This window comes from Lobosporangium transversale (assembly GCF_002105155.1).
Source record: "Lobosporangium transversale strain NRRL 3116 chromosome Unknown BCR41scaffold_20, whole genome shotgun sequence".
NCBI classification, from domain to species: domain Eukaryota; kingdom Fungi; phylum Mortierellomycota; class Mortierellomycetes; order Mortierellales; family Mortierellaceae; genus Lobosporangium; species Lobosporangium transversale.
Genome location: NW_019028998.1, coordinates 151,534 through 163,614, shown reverse-complemented (window position 1 = coordinate 163,614; position 12,081 = coordinate 151,534). Strand labels below are relative to the sequence as shown.

Genomic DNA, 12,081 nt, shown 5'->3' with positions numbered 1-12,081 from the left:
CTAGACACCTGTTTCTTTAGTTCTAAGTATTTCGAAATGAGCACAATAAGAAATTAGAATTCAGAACCAAGATATTGCTGTGTGCCAAAGATCAATTTCCAGGAAAACGTTTTACAACGTGGCTTGTGATTCTGGAGAAAAAATGCAATATATAAAAGAAATGCGTGGTCCGGGAATCGAACCCGGGTCTACCGCGTGGCAGGCGGTAATTATACCACTAAACCAACCACGCTATCAGCGATAAGAGAATCATTTTAGTACTATACATTCTAAGTACGTATCGCACGCGTTTAAGCGCTCAGTGATCACGTGATCAGTTCTGGTGAGATGTCATAAAGTCTTTTTTTTTTAATAGCAAGGACCCACGAGGTCATGTATGATTTATTTAGGGCGGCAAGCTACCGGCAGCAGGTGGAATTGGCGATTATGGAGCGCCTGGAAAGCTGTAAATTTTTGATGATTGAGGACAGCGGCTAAAGGATGACCTTCGCGCACAACAGGCCAAGTAGGGAGTAGAGCCGTGCCACAGGTCCTCTGGGACCAAGGAAGTCTACTCAATGCTGACGTGGTTTATGAACAGGATGTAGTACTGTGGCAGTATGACGATGCGGCTTCGGTCGATTATTGGATACCGCTTTATTTGTGACCCCAGTAATGGGGCAACCCATTTATAGAGCTAACATTTAAATAAATCCTACATGACCTCGTGGGCCCTTGTTATCAAAAAAAAAAAAAAAAAAAAAAAAAAAAAGTATGATTTATTTAGACGCTAGCTCTATAAATGGGGCCCAAATAAAGCGTTTTCTAATAATCGGTCTTAACCACATCGTTGAACTGCCACTGTACAACATCCTATTCACAAACCACGTCAGCATGAGTGGTAAGTCTTCATCCCTACGGAACCTGTGACGAGCCCTGCTCCCTACTTAGCCTGTTGTGCGCGAAAGTCATCTTCTAGCCGCAGTCCTCAATCATCAAAAAGCGACACCCTCCCAGCCGTTCCATTACTATCAGTTCTAATTGTTGCCGATAGCTCCCTCGCTACTCTTTGGTCAGCTTCCGTCCTGATCGCTTTCACGTCAGCTGTTCGTCGTGGTCTCAGGGTAGGTCCTAAGAAACCACTTCTGCTACGTCTGTGCTGTCCAACACAGGTGCGCTCCCTGGCGCGTTTGCTCGCAGAGGTGATGCCTTTAGTTCTTTCCCAGTCGACAGTGACTTTACAGCGTCTGTTTCAGATCTCAGTCCTTCCGATTTCCTCGATAGCTTTGATGAATCTGCAAACCACATATTTTGCAATAGATGCGGTTGTCTTGAAAGTATCTTTCCAATTCTTGACCAAGTTTTTCGGCACCAACCCATGGCAAAGGTCTTGGACTGTCCTGATGGCTCTCTCACCGCCGCCATCTTCATCTCCTTCATCGTCGTAACACAATTCAGCCGTCTGTCGAATTGCAGCAGCTCCTCTGTACATGGCTTCCAATGACGCCCATATCACCTCTTCGCTTGCTGGCATGAACGTAGGTACCCTGCCAATCTGCTTCTGCCCTGATGCCAGTGCCCGACGCAACTTGTCTTCCCAAAGTTTCCTCTCCTTCGCTAGAGCCCTTTGTCCGTCGCGATTGATATCCTCAATCGCTCTTGTTCACCCTTCCAACTGCTTGTCATCTGTGATAGGGCACTTCCGAAGGTGCTCTGTGTCCTCTCTTTCTGATTCACACGCTCTGCAGATGTCTGTGTCATAGATATCTGGTCTCCACTGCTTCATGTAAGCAAGCGTTGGGAGCATGCCATGTAGCTTCTTGACCCTGTGAGCTCGTCGTTGGCAGTCAGTTGGACTGGTGAATAGCCCTCTTGGGGTGTTACCGTCGTGGATAATGTGTAGAGTCACCTTCCAATCAATCTCTTTCCAATCTGCGATGTAACGGCTGGTCCTGTTCTGCACACTCCAGGTCGCATTCGTCCTGACAGCAGATTGTAGTTTCAGGAGTCGGCGAAGGTCGTCCTCTATTACGTCTCCATTGAAGAAAGCGTGACATCTGAAGTCATTGTATTCCTGTTCCTTCAATTTCCACAGTTCACTAAAGTGTCCCTCCTTGGCTACCTGATCAGCCTTTTCATTGCCTTTGTTGCCTACATGTCCCTTAATCCAGACTACGTTGACTTTTCGGCCCTGTCGAACGAATGCGTTATAAACTGCTGCCCACCATATAGCATAAGTTGAGTGAAGTCGTTGTCGTTCCGTGCATCCCTCTCTTCCACTCACCAGGGGTTTGAACTGCGTAACTACTGCCATATTGTCTACATAGACTGTTATTGGTACATTCCTTGACTAATAAGTATTGCTGCGAATAGACCTGCCAGTTCTGCCTTGGTGGATGAGGGATAGTCATCAACTTTTTCAGATATTACTGCTGTGTATTCGTCCACGTTCTCCTGCGCAACAACTCCAAAAGCCATCCGCGCTGAGTCCTTTCCTGCATTCTCTAACGATCCATCAGAGAATAAAGAGATTCTCTCCCTTCCTACTAACCTTTCTCTTTGCCTTAGAATGCTTTCCATGACATCTTGTGGTACCACGACTCCTGTGTGATCTGCTAGTCCTGGACTAACGTTGGCTTGAGGTGCTTTATTGTTCACTGTCGGAACAGAATCCAATTCCTCTTGTGCCATCCTACGTAGCCGTCTGTCGAGGGCCTCTCCGTTATGTTGTGTAGCGCGCGCTTCTGCCTCGGACTCACAACAGAAGGCTTTTGTCCTTGTGGTACCACAATGGCTTCAGCCGATTATTGGATACCGCTTTATTTGCGACCCCGGTAATAGGGCAACCCATTTATAGAGCTAACATCTATATAAATCCTACATAACCTCGTGGGTCCTTATTATCAAAGAAAAAAAAAATCTGTGGTCCTCGTTATCAAACTTCGTGAATCCTTGTTATAAAAAAAAGAAGCTCTCTTTTCCTCTTCTAGTGATACAAATTGCATTATATTTATTACAAGGTGAAATGCCAAGAGTTATTTTGCGTTTCTCTTGTTTTGTTTTGTTCTGTTCCGGGTTTACGACTGGTCCTTATGCGATGGATAGGCCAAGAGCACAAAGTCCCATCCAAATACTTTCCGGACTGTAAACAACTCTCGGATCTCTTGGTTGGTTTGAACTCTTGCTGTTGTGGAGGATGAGGAAGTAGATGAGGAAGGTGGGTCTTGTGATGTTGGCGCAGTTTTCTTAGGTATAGTATGGTAATAATAATAGGTAGTAGGTCCCCTCGATGAACCCGAGCCTGACCCTGATCCACCTAAATCGAACCCTGCACTTTCGAATGCTGAAGATACTACAGTCTTGGTATACGACGGTCCTATTACATAGATCCTCAATAACAGCCCCATGATAAAACAGACCGCTGCAGTCCAAAACAGATTCCTAAAACTGTATGCATACAACTGACTTCCTCTAAAACGAGGATGATCCGCGCCATTCGTAGACCCATATCGACGGTCAACAGTCTGGCCTCTACCGCCACCATTACTCATTGAAGAACGATAAAGGTTGTGGCTATGTATAATGTTGGATGAGCGGCTACTGCGACGACGATGACGATTATTCTGAAGAGATCTGGAAGGGAATTCAGGGCCCTCATAATGACGCTGCTGCTGCTGTGCTTCATCACCATTGCGACTGCCACGTCTCCTCCTTCGAACTTCATCGCCTTGATTTTTCGAAAAATATCCTTTAGAAGTTCTTTCCTCGTCGCTGGAGACTACAGTGAAATTATCTTCACTTTCTCTCCTTCTTCTTATCGAGCCGTTTTGCCGTCGTGCTATTCGTTCAGAAGCCTCTTGCCTAGCATAGTCATGGCCATAGTCATCCTTTCTATCCGAATCTGTGTACACATCATCATCCTTGAAAACAATCGATCCATGCAAACTTTCCAAGTCTAAATCATGATGATCTGAAGACTTGTAAGCCCCACCATGCTTTTCATTGTTGTTATTGTTCCTGCCATGATGATTGTTACTATTGCTATTGCTTAAGGTCGCCCCAAGGCTACCTCTATTCATACTCTTTTTGCCTGCACGTATCGTTCTGTCATTATTATCATGGTTCAAGTCTCTGTAATCAATATCAGAATAGCAGCTGCCTCTGGCTGAGGCTTTCAAATCTCGTGATCCCTTTTTCTGAGATCCAGCTCCGAATAGCCCAACGTTCATCAAGATATTAGACAAGCCATACATGGAGCTAGTAGGTTGAGCACTGTCGTTGTTGCGGTTGGCTCTAAAGCTACTAGAGAGGTTTCGGTCCAGTGTCCTACGCGAGCTATGAGATGATGATGACTTGGACTCCTCCTGACCTTCCTGATCCAGACCCTCATACACCTTAACAATCTGCTGGTGCCTATGACTTTTCCGACGTGTAATAGTGGTGCTACGGCGCCTTTGGCGATCTTCGTCAGCCACAATCTCAGCCTTAACAGGGTTTTCTTCGATAAGATAGTTTCCCTCATCATTTCTACCTGAAGAAACTTTCTTCTTATCCGGACCCTTCTCTCTCAATGAAGAACTACTATGTCTTTGATCCTCAATATGTTGTTGTTCTTCATCTTCCACTTCCGTTTCCATCATACCATCCAGGTATCCAAGTTCATGCCTTGGCCAACTCGTAATCACTTCAACTGGCAGTCCATCCACCATGACTTTTCCTAGCCATTCTTTTTCATTGGATGGGGAGGATGATGAATTCATTACGTCGTTTTTGGCGGCCCTTTTTAAAGTTTCATGGTCCAGATCCTTGTGCTCCAAACGATCGATCTTAATGCCAAGTTGGAAAAGACGTGTCTCAACTTCTGCTGATGCTGCGACAGATGTAAAGACAGTTGTAGTTGGGATGGATGGTTGATGATGCCTCGAGTTGTTAGGAACCAAGCCCGTTGTACTAGGCATCACTGTCGCCCGTCCTTGCGGTAACTTCCCAGGATAGAGAGGAGACGGCGGAAGTATATCCATCACAGTATCTGAGTCCTGAGATATATGGTGCTGGCGTCGAGATTGTTTTGGCTCAGTGTTGTGGCGATCCTCAGGTAAGAAATCTGTGGAGTTTGTCCCTGTTACAAAGCTCGTGGTAACTATTGGTTTTGGGGTGGTGGTACCGGGGACAATACGTGGGGCAGCGGCGCCGCTACCAGTTGCCTTGATTGCCTGTGGGCCCATAACAGAGACGGTTTGTTGCGCATTGACGTGCACCATACTACTCTCAGCTTCAGGAACAGTGACAATAATCAAGTGTTTTCTTCGCTTTGAAGTGCCTGAGAGTGAAGAAGAATGTGAAGGCGCTGGTGGAATATCAACAACGTTAACAGTAATAGGCGGTGGCAAAATCCTAATCAGTGACATTGATGATGGAAGTGCTCGAGGGACATTAGCAGAGCTTCCTAACACTGCCGCAATGCCTGTTCCACTACTGGCAGCCTCTGAAGAGGTAGCAGCACGCATTGAGTCATGGCCATCTAAGGAGTGTCGAGCATTGCTGTTATCAAATACAGTGGTGGCAGTACTACTTGTACTAGGGGTAGCAGCTACTGCATGGTCTAATCCGCTAATAGATTTGAGTCCACTGCTACTGTTATTGCTCGTACTAGTGCCTGTAGCACTGTAATGAGCACTCATGTTGGTTGTCAATGTTGTTGAAGATGTTGATCCTATCAGCTTGGTTTTCGACGTTGCGTTTGTCAACATGAGTGGGTGATAAGGCTGATGCTGATGGCTACCTTGCGCAAATCTCTTGTCACGTTGCTGCTTTTGTTGGAGCAGGAACTCGGGGTCGACCTTAATGTTGGTCATGATGTTATAACCCATGGGGTACTGTTTTAAATCCAAGACCAACTCTAGTACAGTTCGCTGCTTCGATTTTAAAGAATTCCACTCATCCTTTCCGTCATCGTTGTTTTTAGATATTTCATTCTTATTCTTTCCCTTGTTCTCGAGTTTGATCCCTTCCTCCTCCTCCTTATTCTCCTCAGCCTCTTGTAACTCCTGATCGCTAAAATCACCATCTGCATGATAGGACAAATTTGAGTATTCTTTTGAGACGCGTGACTTTCCACGCCGCAGCTGCCGATGTTTCTTCTTCGCTTCCCGGAGGCGCCTTTCAGCAGCAAGAGCAAGTCTTGAAGGGTGCAACTGAAATTGATCAAAAAGTAGCAACATCTCACAGTATGAATCTTTCTGATTAAATTCTGAAAAGAGCATCTTGCTGGCAGGTGGGGTCCAAGGTGATACATTGGGTAGTATCCATGGCACCCCATTCTCTCGCTCTTCGTCAATTGATACTGTGTCTATGTACATTGAATAAAAAGTATGGATTATTTACAATGGATAAGACAAGGTGATCCTTTTTTTTTTTTTTTTGTTTTTTTGTTTTTCCTCGCAAAGATTATCTTTACCTGAAATATTTTGGATGACCATCTGTGTTGGAATGCGTACAATAGGTGGTGTTGCTTGTTGCTGTAGATAGCTTTCAACTTGAGTAATCATCTTGGGGAAAGTAGTTTGAAGCAAACCGCTGATCCTTTGTGGAACCGACCCGCCCAAATCTAAAGCTGTCATAAAAGTGACACGAGTGGATGGAATCGGATGATGACTGGAACTATATGGATCAATGCCTTCCAGAATCCAGGCCGAAAGATGTAAATGCGCAAGAGGGCGACTCTGGGTTGCTTTCAGCTTTGATGACGATGCTGTTGCCAGTGGCGAAGATGCTGCTTCAATCAGGGGCTCTGTTTGAGCTGATGGTGAAGGGAATAAATGTTGTGGAGTGGCTACTGCAGCCTCAGGTGGGATGGATGTGGAGACAATAACAATTTGTGGACAGCGTGCACCAGCTTCTGCAGCAGCTGTAGCTGTGACGAAGTAAAGGTCTCGAGCAGGGAGTGGTAATGGGAAATAGCTCTTGAGTACATGATGAAAGATCGCACATCCTGAGCCGAATGACTCTAGCATTTCCCCAGAATCGAACAGGCCGTCCACTATGATTACAGATAGCAATAAATTGCAATACCGAGAGATGAAGGAGTAAAAAGAATAGCAAAAAGAAAAAGAAAAAGAAAAAGAAATGTAGGCGGTATTAATAAATGGCCCTGGCCAATTTCTTGAGCAAGATTGGCTTTAAATAAAATATAATATAATAAAATAAAAAAACTTACGTTTAGACCTTGTTCCAAGAGTGCTGATGACAGTTGCGATTTCCTCCAATGAGAACCCCTCAATGACCTTCTCTCCACGGACTAGCGGAACTTGATCAGAAATTTCGGCCGGCATGAACCGTTTTGTGACCTTCATACCACTCTTTGTATCTGACACAACCGACCATTTGTCCTCAGAATCAGCTTTGATCTTCATCAACAAATCCAGAGCTCCCTGAGCATACTGAAAGGGATTCAAGGATGATTTATGTCCGCGCTGTTTAGTTGCCTCATTTTCATTACCACTGTCGCTGTTGTAGCCAGTGCCGTCGCCATGGCTAGAGGACTTCATGCTTGCTATCTTTAAGGGATCTAATGAAGTCTTCCCGGTTACTTTACTTCCTGGGGAAAGAGACGATGCAGAGGAAGCTTCTCTACTGTTGACCTTCGATCCAACTGCTCCCGGCCTGTCATCATTATCGTCATCTTCATCATCATCCTGCTTCTCCTTTTCCGACAGAGCGCCATCCATCAAAGACATCGTCAACGCTCTATCCTTTTCTCTTTCAGAGGGTGTTGCTGCTGTTGCTGCTTTGCATTGCATTGCTGTTGTCCATGCTTCAAGGTGCTCGAGAGATGGCATCTTGACAGGCACACCGTTTACTACAAGACCACACCCTGCCTTCGCGGGCTTCCGTGCCATCAACAGAACTTTTCCCCCTTCAGGAACTGCTCGCCCGCCTGAGTGCTCCACTCTTAACCGAAGTCCTGGTCCATCATGAGGCACGCAGCTACAAGTGACTTTGAATGGCGGAGGGTCAATCGTAACATCACAATCCCCATTGAATGCCCAGACCCGAGCATCCAAACGGATTTCAGCGAGCAATTTGTCTGCCGGAGCAAGCTTCGGAGAATGGGTCTGTGAATTGTCAGGCGTTCCAACATCTGCAGTGATATCAATAGTGCTCTCTCTGACAGAAGATGCTTGTTGCTGCTGTTGAGCGGCCCCCCTCTGCCCTGAAAAGATTGGGTTGCTGTCTGGGATATACTCGAGGCGGTAGGTTGTCTTAGTATGTGAGTACTCTATACCCAGTGCACGTCCTCTACGAATACTGACCAAAGTTGGAGGACTGCCGTACGTGTTTAAGTACTTAATGATCTCTGCAACACAGAGAGGCATCTCTGTTGTCATTGCGCTAAGGGTCGTCCCAGGAACCATCCAGCCCGTAGGAGCTGCCTGGGCAATATACACAATTCGAGTACTCTGAGGCTTAACTTTCTCCAAATACCAGCCAGATACTACAAGCTCAGATCGAACAAATGGAGATACAGGAGGTGGGATGGAGGGGTATTGGTTTGTATCGTCAACAGAAGTTGCAAAAAAATGAATCGCTTCCTTAGTTATGAAAGTTGTGTTCAGGACCGCCATATCCTTGGGACTATTTTTCATGTAGAGCGATAGTAGCGACGATAGCACGTGTTAATAGTTGTGAAGATGGTCATACAATTTTTATTGCTTGCTTTTTTTCTTTTTTCTCTCTTTTACCTTGTTGGCCAGAATCCTTTCAACCTCACATAATTAAGGGTTGAGCTCGGTGTGACATGTTGAAGCATGTGAGATTCATCAAACATTTTGTCCCCTAATGATAATTGCAGCAATAATAACAGGGGTTATCAACTAACAATTTCAATCACTTTTTACGAAGCCATAGTATAGCTCGATCCCATATTTAGCAGAAACAACAGGCTCATGAAAGAGGAATGGATGGCCATTAAAGGAGAAGAAGAAAAAATAAAGAAAGAAAGAAAGAAAAAAACTTACAAATCTTGCGTGCAGATGGACAGTCCAGGGCCGCTTTGATATCCCAGATCGAGAAATCTTCGAAGATGCCCTCCCCTTTAACAATCCCTGGAGCATGGCCCTGAACATCAAGCTTCGACACTTGGACTCCACGCTGTTTCGTGACATGTTTCCATGATGTCGTTGGCTCATTCAACAATGAGCTAAAGTAACTATAGCTGTTGTTTACCTTGCTAGGATTCGTATTTCCAGAAGTCATGGTGCTGGTACCATTACTCAAGAAACTGCGATTACTTCGAAATAAACTCTGCTTTGTTGCTGACATTGAAGAAGACATCAGCAATAGAGGGAAAGTAGTGCTCTTGTTCCCACCACCGCTGTTACTGCTGTTTTCGTGCACTTCTGCTCCATCGGATTCGGAACGCCAATGACCAGAATTTTCATTAACTTCTTCCACAATTTGTTGACTGAGCTCTAGTTGTTCCTGAAGCGACATACCGCCTCGTTTGCTTCCATTCTGAAGAGACGACCTACGGAATGGACGAATATTTTTTTCATGACCATTAACAGAAACAATGAGTCCATTTGGGTCGGATACATGGGCATGGTCTGAACCCGTCTGTTCAGGTTGTTGCTGCTCCTGCTGTTGCTGAAGTTGCAATAACCGTTCCTGCTCCTGCTGCTGACGTTGAAACAAGAGCTGCTGATGCGTCATCAAATTAGCAGCACCGCCAGCATTCTGCTGTTGTTGAGGAATACGTTCAATCCGTAGTTTGACATTGGTAGCGCCTTGATTGGACTCAATATTTGTATGTTTCATTCGAAGAATATATCGATTTCGGCCCATATATTTGAGGCATTCCACATGTTCCCGTACAAATTCTTCATCTTCAATATCGTTCATAAAGATATGTACCACAATGTCACTTCCTAAACCCCATTTCTCGCCATCTAGTTCTACATCCACGTATCCGACTTGTTGTGAGGATGTAGCATCGTCTGAGAGTTCATTTTCTATCTCATCTAATTCGTCATCATCAGATAATACATGCTCTGGAGGGATAGTCGTCGACGGATCCTCTTTGATGCTAGCGTCGTTATTGTTATCGTTGGCATTCTCCTGAATGATCAACTCTGGCCCTTCCTCCAATGATGAGGAGCCTCCTAATCGAAATTGCTTTAATGCGCTCGATACTGTCTTTCGGTCTATCAACAAGTCGTCTGAATCTGCCGGAATGACATCATATCGGAGCTCATAGATTCCTGTAGCGGGGTCGTACTCGTTTAGATCCAACTGTATCCTAGCACTGTGTCGACTGACATGGGGTGGAACGCCTTGTCGTCTCAATAGCCTATATACATTAGCAATGCAGGACGGAACGTGGGACTGCATAGAAACTGATGAATTGACGGCCCAACCTCTCATGTCGATTTGGTAATAAAAACTGACACGGATAGAATGTCGCGGCATGACAGGTTTACTATGAGTTGCTGCCAAGGAATTGAACGAGGTAAAAGAGATCGTATCTTCAATATCTGCAGGAACAAGCTGAATATGCCACACAACCAATGGAAGATATGCGCGGACATGAGGAGGAGAGGGTCGCATAAAGATAGGGTCATCCTCGGATGGCTTGATTGATGTAGCAATATGTAGCACTGCATTGTGATCCAAAAGCGTTGTCTCGATTAGAAGGGCGTCTCTAGGGCTGAGATTCAATCATTGTGTTAATTCATTTGTAAAAAAAAAAAAAAAAGAGCCCAACCCCACAGAATTATCTCAAAGAATCTTGCTTGGTGGTACAACATGATCCTCCCTTTTCATTTCCCAAAAGATACATATCAAATCGGGCAACGGTAAAAAAAAAAAATTAAAAAGACCGAATGCATGAGATTTTCCTTTTTTTTTTTTTTTTTTTTTTTTTTTTTTTCTTTTTTTCTGCTTTACAGCATTTGAACATCGTCGAATCCACTCAAGAAAGATTGACAAAAACGTTTGTCAGTTATTGACTATTTTAATGTTGGGAAGAAGGCTTTTCAAAGATGTTGCGAAATTTATCCCCTCTGCCTACCTTGCTGGCCATGTGGTTTTGAAGATTGTTTTGGTGATACAAGTTGAGTCGTCCAGGGTCATTAGTACAGTTGAGCTATCCACCATTGGATCCCCTAATTTGTTTATTATTGTTGTTATCATTTTTTTAATGTGATCAGAATAATTGATCATCTGTGAGAAACGTCTGGATTCAGGGCATAATGAACTTCTAAAACAAACACATCGATGCATGATTTTAAAATGTATTAATATAGTCATTCATAAATGGATCCTTACAAATTTTCCTTGCTCCTGGACATTCAAGCACAGCTCTCCAGTCTTCCAGATCCGTCTGTTCGTTCAGACCGGGCAAAGTAATACTAGCTCTGACAATCTCGGCTGATTTACCAGGTACACTTTTCTTAGACACTGATATCGAGGGTAAGAGTGACTCGATCGCAGCAGAGGCTGCCGAAGATGGCATTGGAGGTCCATTTTGCAAATTAGACATGGAATCATCATGGTGATAGTAGTGCTGACTACTCCGATTAGTATTAGGAGATGATGGCGTTGACGATGACGAGAAGGGGCCGCCACCCTTTCCACTAGTGGGGGATCCTAAATGACTGTTTCCTTTTCAGGGTCATTAAATCGCAAATATCCATTTACAAATGGACATATGGACAACACGTAATAAGATGACAATGATACAAGAGTCAAAGAATCAGAGAAAGAAAGGAGAAGAAAGTATATGGGGGAAAAGTCAGATAATGATGCATCAATCTTCAGTTGCTTGCTTCTACAAAGCATCCTCTTTTTTTCTTTTTTTTTTTTTTTTTTTTTTTTTAAGAAAAAAAGTTTCGAGTCGCACATACTCAATGGGCGAACTGAGGCAGAGGAGAGACGTTTCCAACCTGCATTAGACTGGGCCAAGGAACTGAAATAGGTGAGGGCCGAGTTGAGCGTCTCGGTGTACCGCTCGGTTGCGCTGTCCAATCGTATGAACAGAGAATATGAAATAAGAAGCGAAGGGGAGTCATTGAAGCGTTAGAGGCAATGATGACATCAAACATG

General features: G+C 44.5%; 1 protein-coding gene and 1 non-coding gene across 2 annotated transcripts; both read right to left on the bottom strand.

The window, feature by feature from the left end:
• Window positions 1-161: 161 nt before the first annotated feature.
• Window positions 162-232, bottom strand: BCR41DRAFT_t78. Its single transcript has one exon. It is a non-coding gene; the product is annotated as a tRNA-Gly (tRNA).
• A 2,775-nt stretch (window positions 233-3,007) lies between these two features.
• Window positions 3,008-11,978, bottom strand: BCR41DRAFT_386716 (hypothetical protein). Its single transcript, XM_022027824.1, has 8 exons — window positions 11,883-11,978; window positions 11,305-11,640; window positions 11,048-11,141; window positions 8,997-10,684; window positions 8,721-8,814; window positions 7,196-8,613; window positions 6,437-7,018; window positions 3,008-6,328 (listed from the first exon to the last, which is right to left on the bottom strand). Exons 2-8 carry the CDS (start codon window positions 11,516-11,518, stop codon window positions 3,057-3,059), a joined length of 7,362 nt encoding a protein of 2,453 aa, XP_021880994.1. The 5' UTR covers window positions 11,519-11,640; window positions 11,883-11,978; the 3' UTR covers window positions 3,008-3,056.
• Between the last annotated feature and the right edge of the window lie 103 nt (window positions 11,979-12,081).